We start from the raw sequence: 22,475 nt of genomic DNA, 5'->3' as shown, positions 1-22,475 counted from the left end.
TATCATTACTCGACACCTTTTCTTCTTCCCAAGACTTTGGCTATGGTTTTCGATAGACCAAAACCCAACCAGACTAAAAAAAAATCTGAACAGATGAAACCCAATCTTGGGTAGTGATTTGTCAAGACCCAATATGTAGACTTTTTGGGTGAGGTGACTTGTAAATACCTTCAATTTTTAACTTCATTTCATTTCAAACAAAGAACACACATGATATTGCTAAGAGAAACAACAAGAATCCAGCCGAAAGGTTCAAAATTTTCTCAAAAGAAAAAAGTTAAAAAAAAAAAAGCAAAATCCACCTAGCAGAAATTCTCAGAGACAAAAGAGACATACATTTTGCTGATCATTCATCGGTTAACTTAAGCACGCTTTCTCCTGGCCAAAACAATGGGTCTCTTGCCAACAGCTCCATTGTTGGATTGAGAAAGAAGACCGCGGAGAAGAGCAAGAACACCAACACCCATGAATGGCACATACACCATCAACAATTTTTCAGATGCCTTCCCTGAACCTATCATCTCTCCCAGTATAGCAGCCTAATGAATAAGTAACAAAAAGTTAAAATCAGATTCTATAAATCACAAGGCACATATATAAATACCATATCTAAATCAGCCCCAAAGCAAGAAGATTCACATTGCAGAACAGTAAGAGAGGTTCATAGTCTCATACTATAATTCTAATAACCATGAAACTGGTCAACAACATAGCATAAACTCAAAATGTCTTGTAGTCTCTCTCTCTCTCTCTCTCTCATCAACCATAATTGAAATCAAAATGAAATCTTGAATCAAAGCATATACAGATCCCACTACTCTGCTTTGTAATGTTCCAGTGTTATAGACTATATAACATTATCAAATCAATTAAACCATTCTAATTCATGTTCCACATCAGGCTCAAGCTCTTCAGATCAATAATACAACTAAATAGTTTCGGCAGATCCACAAAATCAAACACATTATACATATATATATATATCGAGAGAAATAAATGAAGTATCTAATGTTGTTACCATAGAAGTCACGACGGAAGCTCCGTACACCATGGATGTGGTACCGAACCACGATTTCCCGGCGAGAATTGCGTAGACGTTGAGGATCGAGAGCGGCCAAAGAAGCAGAAGCTCGTGCCATACGAGTCCGACGAGGAAATGCGGCTTCTCAATGGAAAGATAATCTCCAAATTCGGCGACGTACCAGCGATTCAGATCGACGAGAAACGAAGGGAAGATATCTCCGGGGAGACTCATTTGCCCGTCGATGAGCGGCGCAACGACCGCCATGAGAGCAAAGTACAAGAAGAGAACAGCATCGATCACCTTGCAAATTGCTCCCATTGTTTTTTTTTTTCTTCTTTTTTCGCTGCTTTGATCTATCGTTGACCGCGAAAACGAAGAAGACGAAGGAAGAAGAAGAAGAAGACGAAGGAAGAAGGAGAACCGCCTACTTAAAGTAATTGACGAAATCTAAATTAAACCGATCCGGTTAAACCGTCTGCCATTATTCCGGTTCGATTCAGTGGTAAATCAGAACTCTTTCTTGTTTTTTTGTTTCTTGTTTTAATAATATAGATTATAATCCAAGTTCTAATCGTCGGACTAATAAGAATTCATGAACACAACTCGCAAAGTGACTTATTAGTTATTACTACTAGTCATCAATGGAGAGAAATGACTTTCAAAAGTCTAAAAAGTGTCTTAGAAGTTAGAAACAACCATTCCTCTTCATCGTCTGAACCAGACATGAGACACCACAAGATATATAGTTAAAACTTCAAAAAAAAAAAACAGAGAATAATAATAAGTGCATATTGAATGTACTAATAAGAGTACAAATCATCTGTTACAGAATTAATATATCAAGTTGGAAACATTTCCATAAGCTTCACGTCCTCTACATGGTCGACAAAGCTCTGAAAATCATTATTAATTATATCCATTCCTTGCATTTCAACTTTTCTGACAGTTTGGTTCTCCAAATTGTAGTAGAAAACACGGAAAGGGGCGAATGAATATTTGGTTGACAACACAATTTCATTAGTACCTGTCACTCCAACAAAAGCCTTCCCAACTACATTCTTCCACAAAGGGGGCAAGACGTAGCTATACTTCAACCATTCGTGTTTCTCTGCGTCTATTAAAACCCACAACTGAAAACATTTAGTATGTCCAGTAACTGGCCTCAACTCAATATCTGACACATCAAGTGCACCTAATTTACCCTTGTAGTTAACCAGAGTTCCACACAAATTTAAAGATACCATACCCTTGTCAAGGTTAATAACTGTAAACTTTTCAGACCTAACATCAAAGCAAATTACCTTTAAAACCCCATCAACCGAAGCCGGATAATACAAACCACCATTGATGCATATTCCAGTTTCAAAATCTTTATATATAAGCTGAGGGGGAACACTAGAGTCGATCATTCTCCATGACAGTTTTCCACACCCTAATGTTAGAACTTGATGCTCCCCACATATCCTCCTTAGGTTGCCATATTTTGGATTTGGACAGGTCATGGCCAATACCTTGAATTGTATACCAACTGGATCATATCCCAAGTAGCTTATCACATTAACTCTCTCCGTCTTCACTTTAGGTAAAGGCAAAAACTGACCGGTGCTAGGGTTACATATCACCGGCACCGTTTCTGTCTTTTCATTTATGATCCGCTTATTTATAAGACAGACCAAGCCATGGACAGGACCACTATACATTTCACAAATACCATCCAAGGGCAAATGCATAAGAGGAGTGACGACTACAGTAGACGGGTTCACATCTGGATTTTGAAGCTGAGGCGAGGAGAAAAAGGAGAACACACCTCTGTTTTTGCCGGCGAACAATAGCTGCGGACGATCCAAAGATCTAGTGAAGAACAACTCAGTGAAATCTGCACAGCCAAGTGCGGAGGCCCATAGCTTTGACACGCAACGACATATCGCTACATATTTCGCCGGCAACCTCGAGAACATCTCGAAAACGAGATCAACTGGGATCGGCAATGCGTTTTCCTCACCGTTAAATGAGGTCTGCGGTCACGCATTGTGTCGGGAAATGGTACATCATCCTCAGAGACGCGCTGCCGCCGTTTTTTCATGGCGGAGACGACACTGATTTAAACCCTAGATTCAACTGCAATTTTAATATATATATAAAGGTCGCGATATGAAAGAGTGAGAGTATATGAAGGGTTGCAACTGCAAAAATATAACTCGGTATAGATTTAACCGAACCGTTAAACCGGCTGTCACTATTCCGGGTCGATTGAGTGGTTAATTAGAAACATAACGTGCAAGTCACTTAATTAAGACATGATACATTTTTACAAACCCCATACACAGAGTTCCATTTTTACAAATGCTCTTTATTCATGATTCAGTTCACTTGTTCCTCTTTATTCATAATTCAGTTCACTTGTTCCTCTTGTGAGATAGACCGGCTCCAACAAAGAGAAAAAGGGCCCCGGTCACAGCCCACATCTCTATAGTGAATGGCTTCAAGAACGACCAAAGACTTGGCCCCCTTCACAGGAGCTACCACCATAAGCCCTGACTCCATAAATGGCTGCTTGAAATCTACAAACTTGGTTCTGTTTGTAATGATTGTAATGATGGTCATGCAAAATTGAGCATAAGTTACAAAACTAATTTGACTTAATTGTGTTTTTCATGCAGTTCGTTTTGTTTTAATATTGTGAAAAAAATTCTTAGAGGTTAGTGAGTTAATTGTACAATTAAGATGATTAAAATTAAAAGGTTAATATATGTATATATATATATATATAGATAAAGATTAAAATTTAAAAAAAAAAATTCTAATGCACTAGTAGGATGAGAGACGAAACTCAACACATAAGAATTATTTAGTTACTAAAATAACATTACAAAATAGTTTTATAATAGTTACATATATGTTAGTTATGTGTGGGTTACTAAAATCCTACACTAAAATACATGTCTTTAGATTAAGACTGATTCTCCCTCTCATTCAAATTAGTTGTGTTTAAAGTTTTTGCATACAAATTAAAAAAAAAAACAATTCTAATTTTTTTTAACTCTTTAATAATCGATTTTCTTAAAAATAAATTGTAGTTGTCGTACTCTATATTAAATATTGATAAAAAAATACTTTAGTTGAAGAAATAAGACTAATAAGGAGAAGATCGTATCACTTGAAGATTTATGTATTTGAATTTCTAGCTGTCAGCTTACCTTATATATAAGATTAGAAGTCAAATCATGACCAACTAAATTCATACACTAAGACTGTTTCTCCCTCTCTTTTTTGTTTGTGTCATTACTTTATATCTCTCGATAGGATAATCCAAATTTCACATATTTATAGGGAAATTAATTATCGACGGATTAGCCAACTATATTTTTACTTTGTCTTTAGACTTGCATATGTTAGAGGATTACTTCGATTGTTGTGGAGTCGCTTGTTGAGATTGATGCCCATAAAACTGTGATTTCAAGTCATGTCTTTTTGTAATTTTTGTTTTGTCTTGAATAAATTGCAAGGAAACTTATCCACTACAAAAAGTATTAAAATTCCTCATGCAAAACTCGTTAAATTGAAGTATACGTTTAAAAGACAGTTGGAGAACCCATTTTACAAATTTACGTTACGAATATTAGTTTATTGCGTTATTTAATGTATACGACTTTAGTGAGCGACCTAGGAGAGTCAAAATTAAAAGTAGGTGTTTATAAATAATTTTGAAATTGGTTGTCAAAAAAAAATAATAATAATAATAATAATAATAATTTTGAAATTGCAATTGAAGCAAAATCAATCTTATAGCGGTAACAAAAAGTATTATGTACATAAGTGAAACCGCCAATGATTGAGCTAATAATATTTGTTAGATATAATAAATCTGTTTGATGTTATGTTTTATTATAAATTTTCTACAGTATATCTTTTGCATAATTTATTACAAAATTCTTTGATGTAAAATCTATAATATATTTTAGTTACTAAAAAAGACATTATAAGATAGTTTTATAATACAATGTCTTGTAAAATATTTAGAAGTGTTTGCTTGTTGATAACAAATTACATATATGTTGTGACTAAAAAGACATTATAAGATAGTTTTATAATACAATGTCTTGTAAAATATTTAGAAGTGTTTGCCTGTTGATAACAAATTACATATATGTTATTTATGTAGGTAATTCACATTTAAATATATTAATTGGCCGGTCAACCATAAAGTGTGTCATGGTGTTATTTTTTTTGCTGTATGATTTTTTTATATATATTAGTTATTGTAAATATAATGATATATTTAAGGAGTGTTATTGGATTCTAATTTATATAGAATTTTGAGGACTTCAACAAAATCATCAAAAGTGAATAAGTAAAAGATTTTTAAGAATTGCTAGAGAGTATTTTATATTTTTGTTGATTAGTTTTCTAAAATCTTGTAAAATGCTCTAAACATTTTTTGTATTTTTGTCATACTTTTCATTACTTTATTTTATGAAGAAAGTGTATAAAATCATGAACCAATAACATAATAATTAAATTCATAAACAATCCTAGATTCTTTTGTTTTAATTGAATAACACAGAAAATTTAATAAGTTTATAAAAGTCTGAATCCAGTAACCCAAATTTGTTAAGATTTTAAATAATTTTTTATAAATCACAAACTAATAACACTAAACTTTAGCAGAGTTTAACAAAATCTCGATATAATAACAAAATATTCTACATAACATTTAAAGTCTTTTAGACTCTATTCAAATCTCAAACCAATAACTCCCACTTAAGTTTAGTTAATATATACTCCCTCCATTTTTTATTAGTTGTCGTTTAAGGTTGTTTTACACAAATTAAGAAAACCATTAATTTTATTGTTTTATTCATTTTAAATATATTTTTCTAATCTTTTGATTGGTTAAAACATTAAAATAGTTAGGTTAAATTGGAATTTTTACTAAACATTTGCATTGAAAATCTAAAACGACAAGTATTATGATACAAAATTTTAACTCTCGAACGACAAATAATAAAAATGGAGAGAGTATATAAGTGTATTTAAATTTGAGGAAAAAGACATACTGTATGTATTAGTTTTTATTAAAGGTGTTATATAATTTTGTGAATTTTAGACAGGTGTCGAGCTTTCATGCGACATGTGTTATTCATATAAGATAAGTTGGCGAAATCAAAATTAAACCGAACCGGTTGACCGTCAGCCATTATTCCGGTTCGATTCAGTGGTAATTGGTAACATTTATTTTATTTGCACTATGTAATCCACGGTCTCGTAAACATTTTTTGTCGGACTAAGAATTACAAAGGACTTTAAAAAAGCTAAAACGTGCCTTAGAAGTTAGAACAACCATGTAAACCACAGAATATAGTTCAAAACTTAAAAAAAACAGAGAATAAATAAGTCATCCATTATAGCATAATGAATGTACTAAGAGCCCATAATCTATTATGATACACGAGGTAGAAACATTTCCATAAGCTTCACGTTCTCTACATGGTCTACAAAGATGTGAACCGTGGGATTCGTAACTACATGAATTCCTTGCATTTCAACTTTTCTGACAGTTTGGCTCTCGAAATTGTAGTAAAAAACACAGAAAGGGCCGGATGGATCATCCGAAGACAAGACAATTTCGTTTGTACCGGTCAAACCAACAAAGTGTAACCTAGCATTCCCAACTACATTCTTCCACAAAGGGGGCAAGACGTAGGTATACTTCAACCATTCGTGTTTCTCTGCGTCTACTAAAACCCACAACTGAAGACATTCAGTATCTCCACTAACTGTCCTAAAGGACCCGAAATCTGAGGCTGTAAGTGCACCTAATTTATCCTTGTAGTTAACCAGAGTTGGCTCATGCCAACGTACCATACCCTTATCAAGGTTAATAACTGTAAACTTTTCAGAGCTAACATCAAAGCAAATAATTACCTTAGAAATCCCAAGGACCCAAGCTTGATAATACAAAACACCATTGATGCATATTCTATTTTCATTATATAGAATCCCATGGGGGACAGCACTACAGTCGATCAGTCTCCATGACAGTTTTCCAGGCCCTAAAGTTAGAACTTGATGCTCCGCACACATCCCCTTTTGGTTGCCAAGTATAGGCCAGGTCATGGACAATACCTTGAATTGTTTACCAACTGGATCATATCCCAAGTAGCTTATCACATTAACTCTCTTTGTCCTCACTTTGGGTAATGTTAAGGATTGACCGGTGCTAGGGTTACATATCACCGGCACCGTTTCCTTCCTTCCCTTTGGGATCTGCTTATTATAAACAAGACAGACCAATCCATGAACAGAACCACCGCTCATTTCATAAAAACTGTCGAAGGGGAAATGCATAAGACGAGTGGCGACTGCATGAGACGAGTTCGCATCCGGATTTTGAAGCTGAGGCGAGGAGAAGAAGGAGAACACATCAAAGTTTTGGCCGACGACGAACAATAGCTGCGGACAAGCCGAAGATCTTTTCAAGAACAACTCCTTGAAATCTTGACAACCAAGTGTGGAAGCCCATAGCTTCGAGACGCAGCGACATATCGCTACAGATGTCGCCGACAACCTCGAGAATATCTCGAAAACGAGATCTATTGGGATCGGTAATGCGTTTTCTCCACCATTAATTGAGGTCGTCTTCGGTCGCGTATTCCGTCGACAAACGGTTACATCATCCTCGGAGACGTGCTGTCGCCGTGTTTTCATGGCGGAGAAGACACTGTTTCAAACCCTAGATTCACTGTAATTTTGTTTTAAAAAGGACGTATGATGTGAAAGAGTGAGTATATTATACGAAGGGTTGCAAACTGGAAAAAAAAAAAAAAATCCGGCTAACTAATAATTGACGAAATCTTAACTAAACCGAACCGGTTTAACCGGCTGCTATTATTCCGGTTCGATTCAGTGGTAAATTAGAACTTAGCTTTAGGCAGGCTTATTTTAGCGAAAGCAATTTTAAAATAGTCAGTTTTCAAGATAAAAATATATTACTTTATTTGTTATCAGTGAAACTTACAAAAGATGGATCATGTCCATAATGTAAGAGATTGAGGTTGATAAGTGCCACTGTGACCGGTATGTCATCCGGTATCAATTTAAAGATTGTGGCTTACTCAATGAAGACTGAAGAGAGGGTACTTTATAAGGCTAAAAACATAACTCAGAACAACCATTCCTACTGATCAGACCACTAGTACAAACTGTAAACAAAGGGAATGATATAGTATCCAGAAGAAAAGAAAAAAAAACAGAAAATAGTCATTATATCCAACAGCATAAGGACTGTACCATAGCATCAAGGTATTATATAAGTTCTAAAACATTTGCATAAGCGTCACGTTCTCTACATGGTCTACAAAGATGTGAACCCTGCGATTCTTAACTACATCAATTCCTTGCATTTCAACTTTTCTGACAGTATGGCTCTCGAAATTGTAGTAGAAAACATAAAAAGGGCCGGAGGGATAATACGGCGACAACACAATTTCATTTGTACGGGTCACTCCAACAACGTGTAACTTCCCAACTACATTCTTCCACAAAGTGGGCAATAAGAACCTATGCTTTAACCATTCGTGTTTCTCTGCGTCTACTAAAACCCACAACTGAAGACAATATTTAGTATCTCCAGTAACTGTCATATACTCAATCTCTGACACTTCAACTTCAAGTGAACCTAATTTACCCTTGTAGTTAACCAGAGTTGGCTCAGGCCAAGACACCATACCTTTATCAAGGTTAATAACTGTAAACTTTTCAGACCTTACATCAAAGCAAATTACCTTAGAAACCCTATTAACCGAAGCTTGAAAATACAAACCACCACTGATGCATATTCCAGTTTCATCATATACAGAATGATTGGGGAGACTACACTCGATCAAGGTTAGTCTTCTTCCATAACGTGGCCAGGTCATGGACAATACCTTGAATTGTTTACCAATCGGATCATATCCCATAAAGCTTCTCCCATTAAGTTTCATCGTCTTCACTTTTGGTAAAGGTAAGGATTCTCCTGTGCTAGGGTTACATATCACCGCCACCGTTTCTGTCCTTCCCTTTGAGATCCGCTTATCTACAAGACAGACCAAGCCATGGACAATACCACCAATTTTACAGTAACTATCAAAGGGGAAATGCGTAAGACGATTGGCAGCTACAACAGAAGACGAGTCCTCATCGGGATGATTTTGAGGCGAGGAGAAGAAGAAGAACCCGCCGTGATTTTGGTAGGCGAACAATAGCTGCGGCCGAGCCGATGATCTGCTGAAGAACAACTCAGTGAAATAGGAAAGACCAAGTGTGGAGTCCCAGAGCTTCGACACACAGCGACATATCGCTACTGATTTCGCCGGCAACCTCGAGCATATCTCGCAAACGAGATCAATTGGGATGGCCAATGCGTTTTCTCCACCATTTGCTGAGGTCTGCGGTCGCGCATTTTGTCGGGAAATGGTTACATCATCATCGGAGACGTGCTGCCGCCGTGTTTTCATGGCGGAGACGACACTGCTTTAAACCCTAGATTCGGGTCGCGATATGAAAGAGTGAGAGGTACGTACGTGAAGGGGTTGCAACTGCAAAAACAAAAAAACAAAGAATCACTCGGTATAGATTAAACCGAACCGTTAAACCGGCTGTCACTATTCCGGGTCGATTGAGTGGTTAATTAGAAACACAACGTTCAACTATTGAATTTGCAAGACATGATCATTTTTACCCATACACAGAGAGTTCCATTTTTACAAATGCTCTTTATTCATGATTCAGTAATTTCAGTTCACTTGTTGTTCCTCTTGTGAGATTGGTATGAAAAAAATTGCATTTTTATCTATGTTCTATGTATTGTCCTGTCCCCATCTTTCTAAAAGACCTTATGATAAATAAATCTATGTACATTACCTTTCTAAGTAATGTTATCCATCTGTAGTCATTTTACACAAATTGTGTAACTCTCTGCTTATCTATGTAACCGCCTCTATGGAGGTTTCAGAATGTTTTGATCGCGAATTCTCAGCTGAGCTTTGGCTAGCTTTGAGTTTCTTACTGCTCTTCTCCCTAAGCATCTCCTTGATCTCTGCTTCTCTCTTATCAACAACTTTGATCAAATCCTTGAAACTTGCCACTCTCAAACTTCTCCCTGGTCTAGAAGAAGAACCAGCTTCTTCGCTCGTCCTTTCTTCATCACTCACTTCGGGTCTTAACCGTTGGTATTGCCAGAACACTTTCCAGCAGAAGAGTGCGAGTGCAATAAACCAAACGATGCCACAGATCAAGAAGAGTCCCCAAAAACTCTGTACCGAGAGTTGATAGTTTTCTGTGTCTGAAATCTGCATTGTGCATTCGTGGTCGTAGGTAAGCCATTTCTTGCGGATTCTCTCGAGTTTTCCTTCTTCGGACAGCTGCAAGATCGCAGTCGACATGTCTACAGCTAGAGGAGAGTCTCTCTGGAACGCCTGAAAGTAAAGTTTTAAGATCCAATAAGCAAATTTTGAACAGAGACTGATCTTAAGGTATTGAGTTTGGAGTTTACATACAAATCCCCAGCCTGTCCGGGTGAACTCCTGTCCAACTGTACGGAACTTGCAGTTGCTGTTTGACAAGAGAGCTTTAATGTAAGGAAGCTCGTCCACTATGGCTGCCACGCCACCGCCTCTAGGACCACGTTGAAGAGCAGAGAGATATTCTACTTCGTCTTTCAACAGCATGATTCTTGATGGAGCTATGTTAAGTTCATTGACCAGATATTTCCACGCGAAGCTACCGTCTTGGACTCCAATGGCTTCGTTACTTGTTATTAGACTGTCCATTCCTTCTATCCGTGATGTTAGCTGTTGAACGGTGAGGATTGAAGTGAGACTCGCCGTGTAACTCGAGTTGATGATTAGCACCACAAATAACCATATGAGTAGCACAAACCTCCCCAGCGTGCTCACTGTGTTCTCCCCTGGAGATCAAGAAAGGAAGCAGGATAAACAACTTGAGAGAAGAACATTGTTGAGAGGCTAAACCTGCAACGTTGTGTACATACTGTGAGAGAAGAACATTGTTGAGAAGCTAAACCTGCAACGTTGAAGACGGGCAAAGCAAACCATTAGCGCCTAAACTTAAACTAATAAATATGAGTTTTGCGTCTATTTACTAATCATGTGGAACTAACCAGAAGACGGTAATGATTTGACGCCTAGGAGGTCCGCGGAATTCTTCGTTAAAACGGTGTTCAAGAATCCAAATGACAGCTCCAACAAAGAGAAAAAGGCCCCCGGTCACAGCCCACATCTCTATAGTGAATGGCTTCAAGAACGACCAAGGACTAGACTTGGCCCCCTTCACTGGAGCTACCACCACAAGCCCTGATTCCATAAATGGCTGCGTGAAATCTACAAACTTGGTTCTGTTTGTAATGATTGTAACATCTCCAACAGCTACATCAAAACTCTAGGAGACATAAAACAGAAAATTCAGTAGACAGGTTAGTATACTTTTTCGTGTACCTGATTGAGTAAATGAAAGAATAAGTAAGACTCACATTTGCATTAACTTCACCTATGAGGTTGTCATATGAAGGATTTCTTTTCCCGTCCCCGTATAATACATAAGTACGTGGAACAGGATACGGAAGCAATTGAACCGCAGCTTCAAAGATGTCAATGCAATAGCCTTTAACACCAAGCGAGTTATTGTCCTTAGAAGCATAGTATTTGTAGCTCACACGGTTAGGCACCCCGATTATGAGCGGCTTTCCATTGTCAGGGAAAACCCAACCCCGAGGTGGCTTTCTTACTTCCCCTGGCCATATGATCTCATTGAGACGTTGGTTTTTGGCAGATGTGTTTGAAGGCTTAGAGTATAATGTCTCCGGAGGCACAACTGAGAAACCTGTATGGTTCGACCAGTACCCGACTCTCTGTGGACCTGTACTTTTCATGTTTAGAATATCGTAAGCTGGATTAATCCGGTCTTTCTCTGAATCAAACTCGATTTTTCCCGTCAGACCTGTATAATTTATCTCAAGAATGGCCTGTAAAAACCTCTCCCCTTCATTGAAAACGTCAAGTGCTGATAGCTTAATGTTACTGTCGTTGGTATTTTTCAGATTAGGATCACTAGAGAAAGTCACTGTATTGCCTTGGCTGAAGAACACATCAAGAGCACGAGCTACTAACCAAACAGAATCATAAGCATACAGCGCGTAAGAATTGAAGCCATCATCACTTTTTGAACTCTCCTTGGATCTAAAGTTTTTCCATCTTGCTTTAAACTGTCTCTTCTTTTCACTCTCAGGTGTGTAATGGCGAAAAGCAACCACTCCTTGCAAGAGATCCATAGCTTTGGTATCCAACGGTTCCATTGAATCCAAAGCTGTAAGAAGCCAATCAGTGGTAATCCAGACATAGCCACTTCCCATCATTCCAAGAGACTTGGCGACAGAGAATATGTTCAAACCCGAATCAGGATTCACATGAACAACAAAGATGCGAGATTCCATCAGATTAACAGAAGCCAATAGGCCACTGATTGAGCTATCACCTGCACCAGGTGTTATTGCAGCCTTGTAAGAGATCTTGGCACGTTTCTTGGCTAAAGCATCACCCAAAGCAGATACCCCGTTCCTACCATACTCATTATCCACAAAGATCGCAACAACTTCTCTCCATCGACAATAGGATACAAAATCCGCGATTGCTTTCATCTGGAAGTTGTCGTTCTGTGTGGTACGAAGGAAATAAGGAAACTGAAGCGAAGAAAGAGTCGGGTCTGTTGCTGCAAATGACAAGAGAGGTACATGGAGCTCATTGGCCACATGGGAAATTATGTGACCAAGTCCTGAAGATTGTGGACCAATGGCTGCAACCACTTTGTTCTCCATTAGCTGCAAAGCTACACCATAAGAAACCATATCACCAATCCACCTTTCTCATGTGCAAAAAAAAAAAGTTTAAACAAGAGGTTTATGAACAAGACAAGCTCAGCAATTTGAATTTACCCACATTTACTATACAAACCCAGCTTCATTGGGACAATTTCACAAGCAACTTTCAGGTATAACTAACAGTTAACGAAAAGTACCTCTCATGGTGCCAACAAATCCGCTGCAGTCTGAGTCCTGGAAGACGATATTGAGTTTGGTGTTCCTGAGAATACTCTGATCAGAATTAACTTCTTCAATGGCAGCCACAAACGCGGGTTTGGCCGCTCTTCCAATGAAAGAATCATAAGTAAACAGAGCTCCAACGTTGACAGAGCTTGGCAAAGAAGGAAAAGAAGAGTCTTTTAAGAAACTTTCTCCACCAGCACCTTCCGTTGGCAAAACCGAGAAACCAAAAACACATAGGAGGAGCATAAGTCCCATGGAATCACAACATCTCATCATCACGAAAAATCCCATCTTTAACTCAGAAAGGACTGGTTTTTACGGGCACATGAGATTACCCATTTGACGATTCTGAGTTTAAAGACAAAAAGAAAAAATCTGGTCCAAGAAGCATTCACGACCATAGATTTCAACATCAACATCAAGACATAAATATATGGGTCAGACAAAAAGACAAAAGGGTAGTGAACATTGGATCGAACCAAGAATCAAAACTTAGATTTTACATATATATACGTGTGTATATAATTGTCTTGGATTCTGTACTGATCAAGAAACAGAACTGAAACCATCTCAGAGACGGTTCAGAAATATATAAAAAAGAATCATAGTTTAATAATTCAACTCAATGAACGCAAACTCCATGGACGTAGCGATAAACTATAATAGAGAGAGGAAATAAATCCCAATAAAATAGCAAATAGTGGGTCAGACAAAACAATTTAGCATACCAAGTTGAGTAAAAGAAAAGTTTCATGAGTTCATACTTCATTGAACGTGGCAATGATATACAAAGGAATTAATGTGTACAATAGACGTACACATACATCCAAAGATCCAACCTTTTTCCTTTCAATTCTGACAAGTTCTTTATATATTCAAAGTTGGAAGCTTTTGAAAGTTTTGGGTATTCTATTAGAGTATCAAATCCTTATCAGATAAAGTCAATGCCATATAAACTACTAAAACTATTTTTAGCTCCTAAGAATCTATACAATATGTTAGCTGCTATAAATGATGGTAATATTATCACTGGGTCTTTCTAACCAGCATTTTATGTTGCTAGGTTGTAATACTCAAATCTAATGAACATAGATTCGAGTATTGACTTACATGTTAGCTCATATCTAACTCCGTACAATTCGTATACATAATAACAGTTTTTTTTCCCTATAGAGTGGAATCTACTCATCAATTTCGTGGTACCTCAGAATCAGCTTCTTGGACTTCCACAACATGAGATGTGTTGCTATTGTTATTAGAGTCTTCACTCCTGAACATTCTCTTGATAGCTTCTTCTTTCTCATCTACAAACTCCACAAAATCAAACACCAGTTCTCTAAGCCGCATCGTAGGAGAAGTCGACCAAGAAGCGCGAGGCGTTGAGCATGTCCTATCCATCCGTCTGTACCGCACGAACTGGCGTATCATCCTGAGAACATACACTAAAAACGCAGAGGCCGTGATTGCTATGCAGACAAGGTACAACCCTTTGAAGCTCTTGAGATGTAGCTGGTTTGGCTCTGGGTTCCAATCTGATTTCTCTGCGCAGTTCATCTTGCATAACCATTTTTTCCGTATCTCTTGCAGTTTCCTGGTCTCAGAGAGTTTCAAGATAGCTGTTGACATATCTTCTGCCAGTGGAGAATCTCTCTTAAACGCCTGTTAACCAAAAAAACAAGTTCAAATCTTTACGTGATTCGTTTCTGATTAAGAGAAACATGAAAAACGTACTTACAAATCCCCAACCACGGTGCATAAAGGGCTCTCCGACAATCTTGAAGCCTGCTCGTTCTGCTAGAAACAGTTCGATGTACGGGAGCTCGTCGACAATGGCAGCCACACCTCCCCAATTGGTTGGCCCCAGCTTTAGAGCCTTTTCATACTCCTCAGTTGAGTCAAGTGGGACCAGTCTAGACCGAGCCATGCCAAGACTGTAGGTTAAATACTCGAAAGTGAACGTCCCAGCCTGGTAACCGATAGGCACCTCGCTTGCTCGCAAGCTATCGATTCCGGTAATGGCAGAGGGAAGCTGTTGAACTGTGAGGATTGAGGTGAGGTTTGCTGTGTAGCTAGCGGTTAGAACCATCAATAGAAAGAGCCATACAATCATCACTAGTCTTGCTAGATTGCTTACAGTATCTTCTTCTGTTGAAAGAACAAGTTAAAACAGAAATATTACTGACGTGAGTTAATAGAAAAATCAATAGAGAGTCGTATATGTATCAGACAAATTCTCAAATGTAACTCTAAACTTGTGTTTTTCTCTTTCTTAATGGTTCTTAAAGAAATATGGATAATATTAAGGCTACTCACGGTTTCTCTTGAAAAGAGTTGAGAAGCTGAACCTGCAAGGACAAATCAGACTGGATGTGTCAGATAAAACTCCAAGAATGAACTATCTTTATTTTTTGTTAAACTCCAAGAATGAACTATCAAGTTCAGTGAAATTATTACAAGCTGAACTTACAACATCATTGTGACGAGTTGTCTTCGGGGTGGCCCTCTGAAATCTTCATTGAAGCGATGTTCGAGGATCCAAATGACTACTGCAATTACCATGAATGAAACTAGAACGACGCACCATAACCGGATGGTGAAGGGTCTCAGGAAAATCCAAGTCGCATTGTCGTCATTAGCTGGAATCACCACCACAAGGCCTGTGGAAGCATATGGCTGCGAGAAATCTACTAATTTTGACCGGCTTGGGACTATTGCAAAATCCCCAACAGCTGCATCATATACCTGAAACAAATGGAAAAACAAGGAAATGCCCAACCAGTATCTCAGTTAAAGTTACTCCGTAAATGTTTAGTGATCTCTGAGGCTTTACGTATAAGTTTTGAACGCTGTTGAAGTGGATACTTACGCCATCCGTGACCATTTGAATAAGCTGGTTGTAATTAGGACTTGAATGGCCATTTCCGAATGGCTCAAATATGTAAGGAACATTGTAAGGGACGAACTTCAATGCTTCAATGAAGATGTCGATGCAATATCCTTTGATGCGATGGCTACTGTTCTTTTCTTCGGTCACAAACTCGACAAAACTAACTCTTCTGGGGATAACAATCTTCAATGGATCTGCAGAATCTGCAATGACCCAACCACGTGGCTTTCCATGGCCACCACCAGGCCAGGTTATGTCTCCAAGTTTTTCATCAGAAACTAAGCTAGTCTCCTTCTGTGAATGTTGGAGTTTTGGGGCTACAACTGAAAAGCCTCCATTTTTTGACCAAAAACCCACAGTATGAACACCAGTTTTGTCTACATTGATGATTTCGTAGTCACAGCCGATGACGTTTCGGCCAGAACCAAACTGAACTTGACCGGCTATACCAGTGAAGTTCACCTTCAGAAGTTTCTCAAGTAGTAGCTCCCCACTGTTGAAAAACTTGATTTTCTCCAGGTGCAGTTTAGTTCCTTTTGCATGAAGTAATTTTTCGGAGTAAGAAAAGGTTATGTTGATTCCTTCATTTAGCAACTTCTCGATGCCATATGCAATCATCCACACTGTATCATAGGCATGTAATGCGTAGGCATTCATTGATCTGTTGCTCTTCAGTTTATGTGTGAATTGTTGCATCTTTATTGATTCTGGGATGTGTTGACGAAGCCCCACTACTCCTTCAAGACGTTTTAGAGTAACTTTGTCACTCAAAGAAGAATCTAAGGTAACTGAGAGCCAGTCTGTGGCGAGCCACACGTATTCATGGGTCATCATCTGCAGCTTTTGCGCTATATCAAAAATTCTGAGCGATGGGTCAGGACCAAAATGAAGAATATAAACTCGAGGACCGATGGACTTGGATTTTTTTAAAGCTTCCGTAAGGAATTTTTCATCAGAATGCACTGAGAGAGGCACTTTATAGGAAATTCTGGATCTTTTCTTGTACAGTTCATCATCAAGAGCAGCAACTCCATTTCTTCCGAGCTCATCATCTGAGTATACTGATATCACCTCTTTCCATCCGTAGAAAGCGATCAGTTCCACAAGGGCAGACATTTGGTGGGCATCATTAGGTGTAGTCCGAAGAAAGAAGGGAAACTGGAGAGCAGAAAGAGTTGGATCAGTTGCTGCAAAAGAAATAAGAGGAAAGTGGAGCCCTTTGGCAATGTCGGACATCGTATGAGCAACAGAGGATGATATTGGACCGATCATAGCCACCACTTCTTTCTCAAGCAATTTAAAAGCTGCAAAAACAACAACCACTGAAGCTTAAACCAGGCCCTTAGTCTAATAAGGCCTATATTGTTAAATGCATTATTAGCATCTGGTAGAAATAAAAACGTACCTCCTATAGACCCATGAAAGACATTGCAAACAGAGTCCTCCATGAGCAGCCGTAGCTTTGTTCCATTGAGAACGCTTGTGTCAGCATTCACATCGGAAACAGCTGCCTCAAGAGCTACTTTAGCAGCTCTTCCGATAACCGAATCGAAAGCGAAAACAGCACCGAGGTTCACCACATCAGGCCTCTGGCAACCCATTGGAACCACCAGAAAGGCCAAAATAAGGGCCGTAATAGCCACAAATGAGTCAATGCCAAGTCCCATGGAGACAGTTCAAACAGTTTGTGTTGGAACAAGAACTAGAACCATCTCATTTTAAATCTAGCGACTCTTCATTCACTCAGCATTGAGTTTGAGAAGAATGGTCAAAAAAAGTTTCCAACTTTGACCTGTAGAATCAAATCGAATCAAGATCTAAGCCGATAGCAAACTCAAAAGTCGAATCAAATCTTTTATTTTTTAAAAAAATAGCTAAAAGAAGGCAACAATGTGGTTTATGTTATGAGACTAATTTACAAACACAAAATCATACGAACATAAGAAAAAATCTGAAAGATGAGGTTTTTGATCAATTCATGAGAAGAAGATAACAGAGCCGGGTATTAAGAGTAAGAAAACGAAAAGACGAAACAAGAAAACAGTAGAATAGTGAGAGAGATTCTCTTTACCTCTTTGAGCAACCTTCAGATTCTCTTTGGAATATACGCAAACACTTGGCAGGCATAAGTTAATCAAAAAGGGGAAATTTTACGACAAAGCAACGAATTATCAACAAGAGAAGTCAAGAACTTTTTTTAAAAAAGAACCCATTGATTGACAGGAGATTCCTAAAGACATGATGCCCAGAGAGAGAGAGTCATCATCTTCGTATTTTCTCGGTAACAAATCGAATAGAAGAAATTGAAAACAGAGTAGACAGTAGTAGAAAGAGAAAGAGAAACGTGTGACTGAAGAAGCTCTCAGCTCACACAGGTCCTATCCGTAGACAGTCTACGGTAGGCTTTGTGTAGAACAGTGGTTGATGCCGTTTGTTTTTTTGTTTAGCAGTGGGGCCTATTATTACTATGAGGCCCTACAATTAACGGCCCATTTTGTCAATTTTTAAATTTTTTTAATTATGATTATATTACTTACTAGGCTTACTAATATAAAAAAAAAAATTTAGAAAATATATAACTGGCTGCTGTGTTAATCAATAATCATTATATTTTTTTTTTCAAAATTTTATTCCTTATTTTTATATTTATTGATAACTATGTGATCTTTGGATTCTAGTTAATAAAGTAAGATGTTAAACAAAACCAAAAAAAAACATGTGTTAAAGATTATTTTGTTTGATATATAACCATTATATTTCTTTTCAGATTTTTTTTTCTTTTTCTTTTTGTCAACAACAGCTGTGGAAAATTTTATTATTTTGTTTAGCTAATTTTGTCATTGACAAGTAATATATATTTTTTCTAATTTTCAAAATAAAAAAGGAAGGAAATAAAGAAAGAAAGAAATGAACTTTACTTGTCAAAGGTTCTCTCTTCTCTCTTCTCTCTTCTCTCTTCTCTCTTCTCTCTCTCTCATTAAAAAGCCAAAGCCAAAGCCTTTCCTTTTCTTCTCTCTCTTCACTGACAAAAACCCTCCATGAAAAGGCTCGAGCAAGAACCAACAATGGCGGAAGAACCCAAGAAAACCAAGTACGATCGTCAACTCAGGTATACTCTTTCTCCTTCCCCCAAACTCTCTCTACTTCTCCGCTGTTTCTTTTCATCATTCCTTCCCCTTAAAATAAAATCGTAGGATTTGGGGAGAGTTAGGTCAAACAGCTCTTGAAACAGCGAGCATCTGTTTGCTCGATTGTGGCCCTACTGGCTCTGAGGCTCTTAAGAATCTCGTTCTTGGTGGAATCGGAAGTATCACCATTGTCGACGGATCCAAAGTTCAAATTGGCGACCTTGGCAACAATTTCATGGGTATGTATGTTTTCTTTTACATCTTTTTTTGGGCAATGCGTTTACAATCTTGGTTCTGTTTTTGTTGAGATTGTTGATTTGTTTTTATGTTTCAGTGGATGCGAAGAGCGTTGGTCAGTCAAAGGCCAAGTGTGTCTGTGGCTTTCTTCAGGAGCTTAACGATGCTGTTAAAGCCAACTTTATTGAGGAGGATCCAGACACATTGATACTAAAAGACCCATCTTTCTTCTCTCAGTTCACTCTCGTTGTCGCCACTCAGGTACTCTTCTCTTTTCTTTGAACTGCCCAACTAGATATATTTGCTTTTATGATCAGTTCTTTAGGACTACAGAGCGTTGCCTTATTAGTTTTTTGCCATGTGTTGATTGTGTAGCTAGTGGAAGATTCGATGGTGAAACTAGATAGAATCTGCAGGGAAGCAAATGTCATGTTGGTTTTTGCTCGCTCCTATGGCCTTACTGGGTTTGTTCGCATCAGTGTTAAGGTAAAGTTATTGTAGTTTAGTGCTTTGCCACTGTTCGTGGTATGTTCTGCTAAGTGCTAAGTCATGCCCTCTCTTTCCTATCAGGAGCACACTGCTATCGAGTCAAAGCCTGATCATTCTCTTGATGATCTCCGCTTGAATAATCCGTGGCCTGAACTGAAGAGGTACTCTGCTTCAATCTTCTCACTCGTTATCTTTTCTTGGCATCCTTTAACCTTGAGGTTCAAATTATTTTTTATGGGTTTTATATGTTGTCTAACTTGCGACCGGTTAAAATTATTCAATGATCTGCAGGTTTGTGGAGACTATTGATCTAAATGTAGTAGAACCCGCTGCCCATAAGCACATTCCTTACATCGTCATTCTTGTCAAGGTGGCTGAAGAATGGGCTCAAACCCATAACAGCAACCTTCCCTCGACTAGGGAAGAGAAAAACGAATTTAAGGTATCCTTACTTTTTGTTACTCAGCAAACTTTACTTGTTTTGTGTTTCCTTGTATTTATTCTCTTATTCCTGGAAACTTTAGGCTTTAGTTAAGTCCAAGATGTTATCACCGGATGAAGATAACTACAGAGAAGCCACTGAAGCCGCTTTCAAAGTTTTTGCTCCTAGAGGATTCAGTAAGTAAATATCCTTTCTGGCATTGGTTGAAACTTGACCTTTAAACTTATCGGTTGGACCAAATGGATGACTATCCTCATGAATCATGGTTGATTGCTGACCATTTTTAACATTAGGTTAACTGTAATAAGAAGTCAGGTTTCTTAGTTACTACTGGAAAAAATGTCATGAGCCAATTACTATTATTTTCACATTGACCTGAACATGTTTTTTTTTTTGTCCAGGCCAAGATACTCAAGACATTATTAATGATAGTTGTGCTGAAGTTGGCCCAAATTCCTCAGATTTTTGGGTAATGGTAGCAGCACTCAAGGTTCGTGACTTGAAAGTCCTCACGTCAAAACACATACTTTCATATTGTTATTCCAAACGTGGAAGGAATTGATAACGTTTGTTAGGATTTAGTATATCAGATTGTCTTCGATCCATGTTAGCTTTTTTTCGCTTCCATCGACATTTAATGTTTATCCTACTGATTATATGCATCACTTGCAGGAGTTTATTTCAAATGAAGGTGGTGGGGAGGTACCACTTGAAGGCTCCATCCCTGATATGACATCTTCCACAGAGTTAGCTCTCCTGTTCTTTCGTTTCAGGGGAGGGATGAAATTTATCCATGACCTTTTATCAGATTACTATATTAGCTGTATTGTTTCTTTTGCAGGCACTACATCAATTTGCAGAACATCTACTATTCCAAAGCTGAAGCTGATTTTCTTTCCATGGAGCAGAGAGTAAAAAACATTCTACTTAGAGTTGGTCAGGATCCAAGTAGCATCTCAAAGCCAACTATCAAGAGCTTCTGCAAGAATGCAAGAAAACTTAAGGTGAGAAACCGAGAACGCTAGAATTTCTTACAATTTGATAATTAAAACCTATTGCGTGGTTTTGAGTAAATTAAAAGCATTCGGATATGCGCTTTGTAGGTGTGCAGATACCGTATGATAGAAGACGAGTTCAGAACTCCTTCTGTAGCACTGCATAAGTGTTTGGCTGATGAGGAATACAGGTGCAAATTTCTTCATCGAAATTGATAATTTTCATATAACCACAGAAACTATGGTAACAAAAATATTGCTGGAGTATATACTTGCAGAACTGAAATATAGTATTACAGTTGCGCAGTTTGGAGACATGTTGTTAGCTCTTAAGGCTCTTACCATTTTCTGTATACTCCTCTTGCAGAAGCGCAATTGGATTTTATATTCTTCTTAGAGCTGTTGATAGATTTGCTGCGACCTATCAGAAGTTTCCTGGACAGTTTGATGATGGGTAAGAGAACAAATTTTGGCAAACGTTGATAGTATCCCGAACAATTCTGGCATTGTTAGACTATTAACATGTCTCTTTGCTAGCAGATTAATGGACCATGACGTAGCCCAGTTAAAAACTATTGCCCTGAGTCTTCTTAGCGAAATGGGTTGTGACGGTTATATGCTTCAGGACGAACTTTACAATGAGATGTGTAGATTTGGTGCTGCAGAGCTTCATGTGGTTGCTGCTTTCATAGGAGGAATCACATCTCAAGAAGTGATCAAGGTTCGTTTCATATCCATGTGTCTCTCAAATTGGTCACTGGCAGTATCAAAGGTGGTACATTGTGAAACTAAACATTTACCGAGACTCACATTTACCTCTTTTATTGTTTCCCTATGTTTGCAGCTCATCACGAAGCAGTTTGTTCCCATGTCAGGAACTTACATCTTCAATGGCATTGATCACAAGTCTCAGTCTTTGACATTATAGAAGATTCTTCGACACTGGTGGGCTGCAGAAGAATTCCAACCTATCTTTTATCCTCACTTTGCGTTGAAAACTTAACCCCTTTTTTGGAACAGTTGGAGTTTTCATTCTACCGTACACCAGACTAACTAGATCTGATTTCTCCATAGAAACAGTTTGGAATTCTTCATGTATATTGATTGTTTGAGCCGCGGTTCAAAACCGAAGAGCTCGTGTTAATTGATGGGCAAAGAGCCTTTTTGGTATTA

General features: G+C 38.0%; 4 protein-coding genes and 3 pseudogenes across 13 annotated transcripts; 1 reads left to right on the top strand and 6 right to left on the bottom strand.

Annotated features, from left to right (window-relative positions):
* Nucleotides 1-165: 165 nt before the first annotated feature.
* Nucleotides 166-1,506, bottom strand: LOC104700221 (uncharacterized). The gene is made up of 2 exons (XM_010415703.3): nucleotides 1,019-1,506; nucleotides 166-539 (listed from the first exon to the last, which is right to left on the bottom strand). The coding sequence occupies exons 1-2, from the start codon at nucleotides 1,340-1,342 to the stop codon at nucleotides 363-365; spliced, it is 501 nt and encodes a 166-aa protein (XP_010414005.1). The 5' UTR covers nucleotides 1,343-1,506; the 3' UTR covers nucleotides 166-362.
* A 357-nt stretch (nucleotides 1,507-1,863) lies between these two features.
* Nucleotides 1,864-3,568, bottom strand: LOC104704275 (F-box protein DOR pseudogene; annotated as a pseudogene).
* Nucleotides 3,569-6,275: 2,707 nt separating this feature from the next.
* On the bottom strand, nucleotides 6,276-7,775 carry LOC147940801 (F-box protein DOR pseudogene; annotated as a pseudogene). The gene has a single exon (XR_015562856.1). The product of XR_015562856.1 is annotated as an F-box protein DOR pseudogene (transcript).
* A 368-nt stretch (nucleotides 7,776-8,143) lies between these two features.
* LOC104704273 (F-box protein DOR pseudogene) lies at nucleotides 8,144-9,522 on the bottom strand (annotated as a pseudogene). Its single transcript, XR_015560927.1, has one exon. The product of XR_015560927.1 is annotated as an F-box protein DOR pseudogene (transcript).
* Nucleotides 8,144-13,995, bottom strand: LOC104749626 (glutamate receptor 3.5). Of its 7 annotated transcripts, XR_015560921.1 has the most exons (8): nucleotides 13,097-13,533; nucleotides 11,556-12,907; nucleotides 11,187-11,464; nucleotides 11,058-11,089; nucleotides 10,946-10,973; nucleotides 10,564-10,857; nucleotides 9,929-10,482; nucleotides 8,144-9,603 (listed from the first exon to the last, which is right to left on the bottom strand). XR_015560921.1 is itself a non-coding variant. In XM_019227431.2 (6 exons), the coding sequence occupies exons 1-6, from the start codon at nucleotides 13,413-13,415 to the stop codon at nucleotides 9,991-9,993; spliced, it is 2,883 nt and encodes a 960-aa protein (XP_019082976.2). In that variant the 5' UTR covers nucleotides 13,416-13,995; the 3' UTR covers nucleotides 9,888-9,990. The 7 variants fall into 7 exon arrangements, 2 of the variants coding, with proteins under 2 accessions (XP_019082976.2, XP_019082977.2); XR_002032675.2 differs by having other exon boundaries at nucleotides 10,564-10,973; nucleotides 13,097-13,528; XR_015560919.1 differs by having other exon boundaries at nucleotides 10,564-10,973; nucleotides 11,556-12,899; nucleotides 13,097-13,525.
* Nucleotides 13,996-14,127: 132 nt separating this feature from the next.
* On the bottom strand, nucleotides 14,128-18,592 carry LOC104700219 (glutamate receptor 3.7). Of its 2 annotated transcripts, none has more exons than XM_010415699.3 (7): nucleotides 18,083-18,592; nucleotides 17,417-17,803; nucleotides 15,991-17,315; nucleotides 15,592-15,866; nucleotides 15,438-15,469; nucleotides 14,860-15,269; nucleotides 14,128-14,783 (listed from the first exon to the last, which is right to left on the bottom strand). In XM_010415699.3, exons 2-7 carry the CDS (start codon nucleotides 17,676-17,678, stop codon nucleotides 14,313-14,315), a joined length of 2,775 nt encoding a protein of 924 aa, XP_010414001.2. In that variant the 5' UTR covers nucleotides 17,679-17,803; nucleotides 18,083-18,592; the 3' UTR covers nucleotides 14,128-14,312. The 2 variants fall into 2 exon arrangements, with proteins under 2 accessions (XP_010414001.2, XP_010414003.2); XM_010415701.3 differs by having other exon boundaries at nucleotides 14,856-15,269; nucleotides 18,083-18,444.
* On the top strand, nucleotides 18,307-22,472 carry LOC104700216 (NEDD8-activating enzyme E1 regulatory subunit AXL). Its single transcript, XM_010415695.3, has 14 exons — nucleotides 18,307-19,120; nucleotides 19,206-19,378; nucleotides 19,474-19,637; nucleotides 19,752-19,862; nucleotides 19,947-20,026; nucleotides 20,157-20,307; nucleotides 20,390-20,483; nucleotides 20,709-20,797; nucleotides 20,980-21,053; nucleotides 21,149-21,311; nucleotides 21,411-21,493; nucleotides 21,670-21,756; nucleotides 21,843-22,023; nucleotides 22,147-22,472. The coding sequence occupies exons 1-14, from the start codon at nucleotides 19,050-19,052 to the stop codon at nucleotides 22,228-22,230; spliced, it is 1,605 nt and encodes a 534-aa protein (XP_010413997.2). The 5' UTR covers nucleotides 18,307-19,049; the 3' UTR covers nucleotides 22,231-22,472.
* Nucleotides 22,473-22,475: the final 3 nt, after the last annotated feature.

Source organism: Camelina sativa, chromosome 7 (assembly GCF_030686135.1).
Source record: "Camelina sativa cultivar CO46 ecotype springtype chromosome 7, ASM3068613v1".
Lineage (NCBI taxonomy): Eukaryota > Viridiplantae > Streptophyta > Magnoliopsida > Brassicales > Brassicaceae > Camelina > Camelina sativa.
Note: the sequence above shows the minus strand (reverse complement) of the source record. Positions and strands in the feature narration are given on the sequence as shown.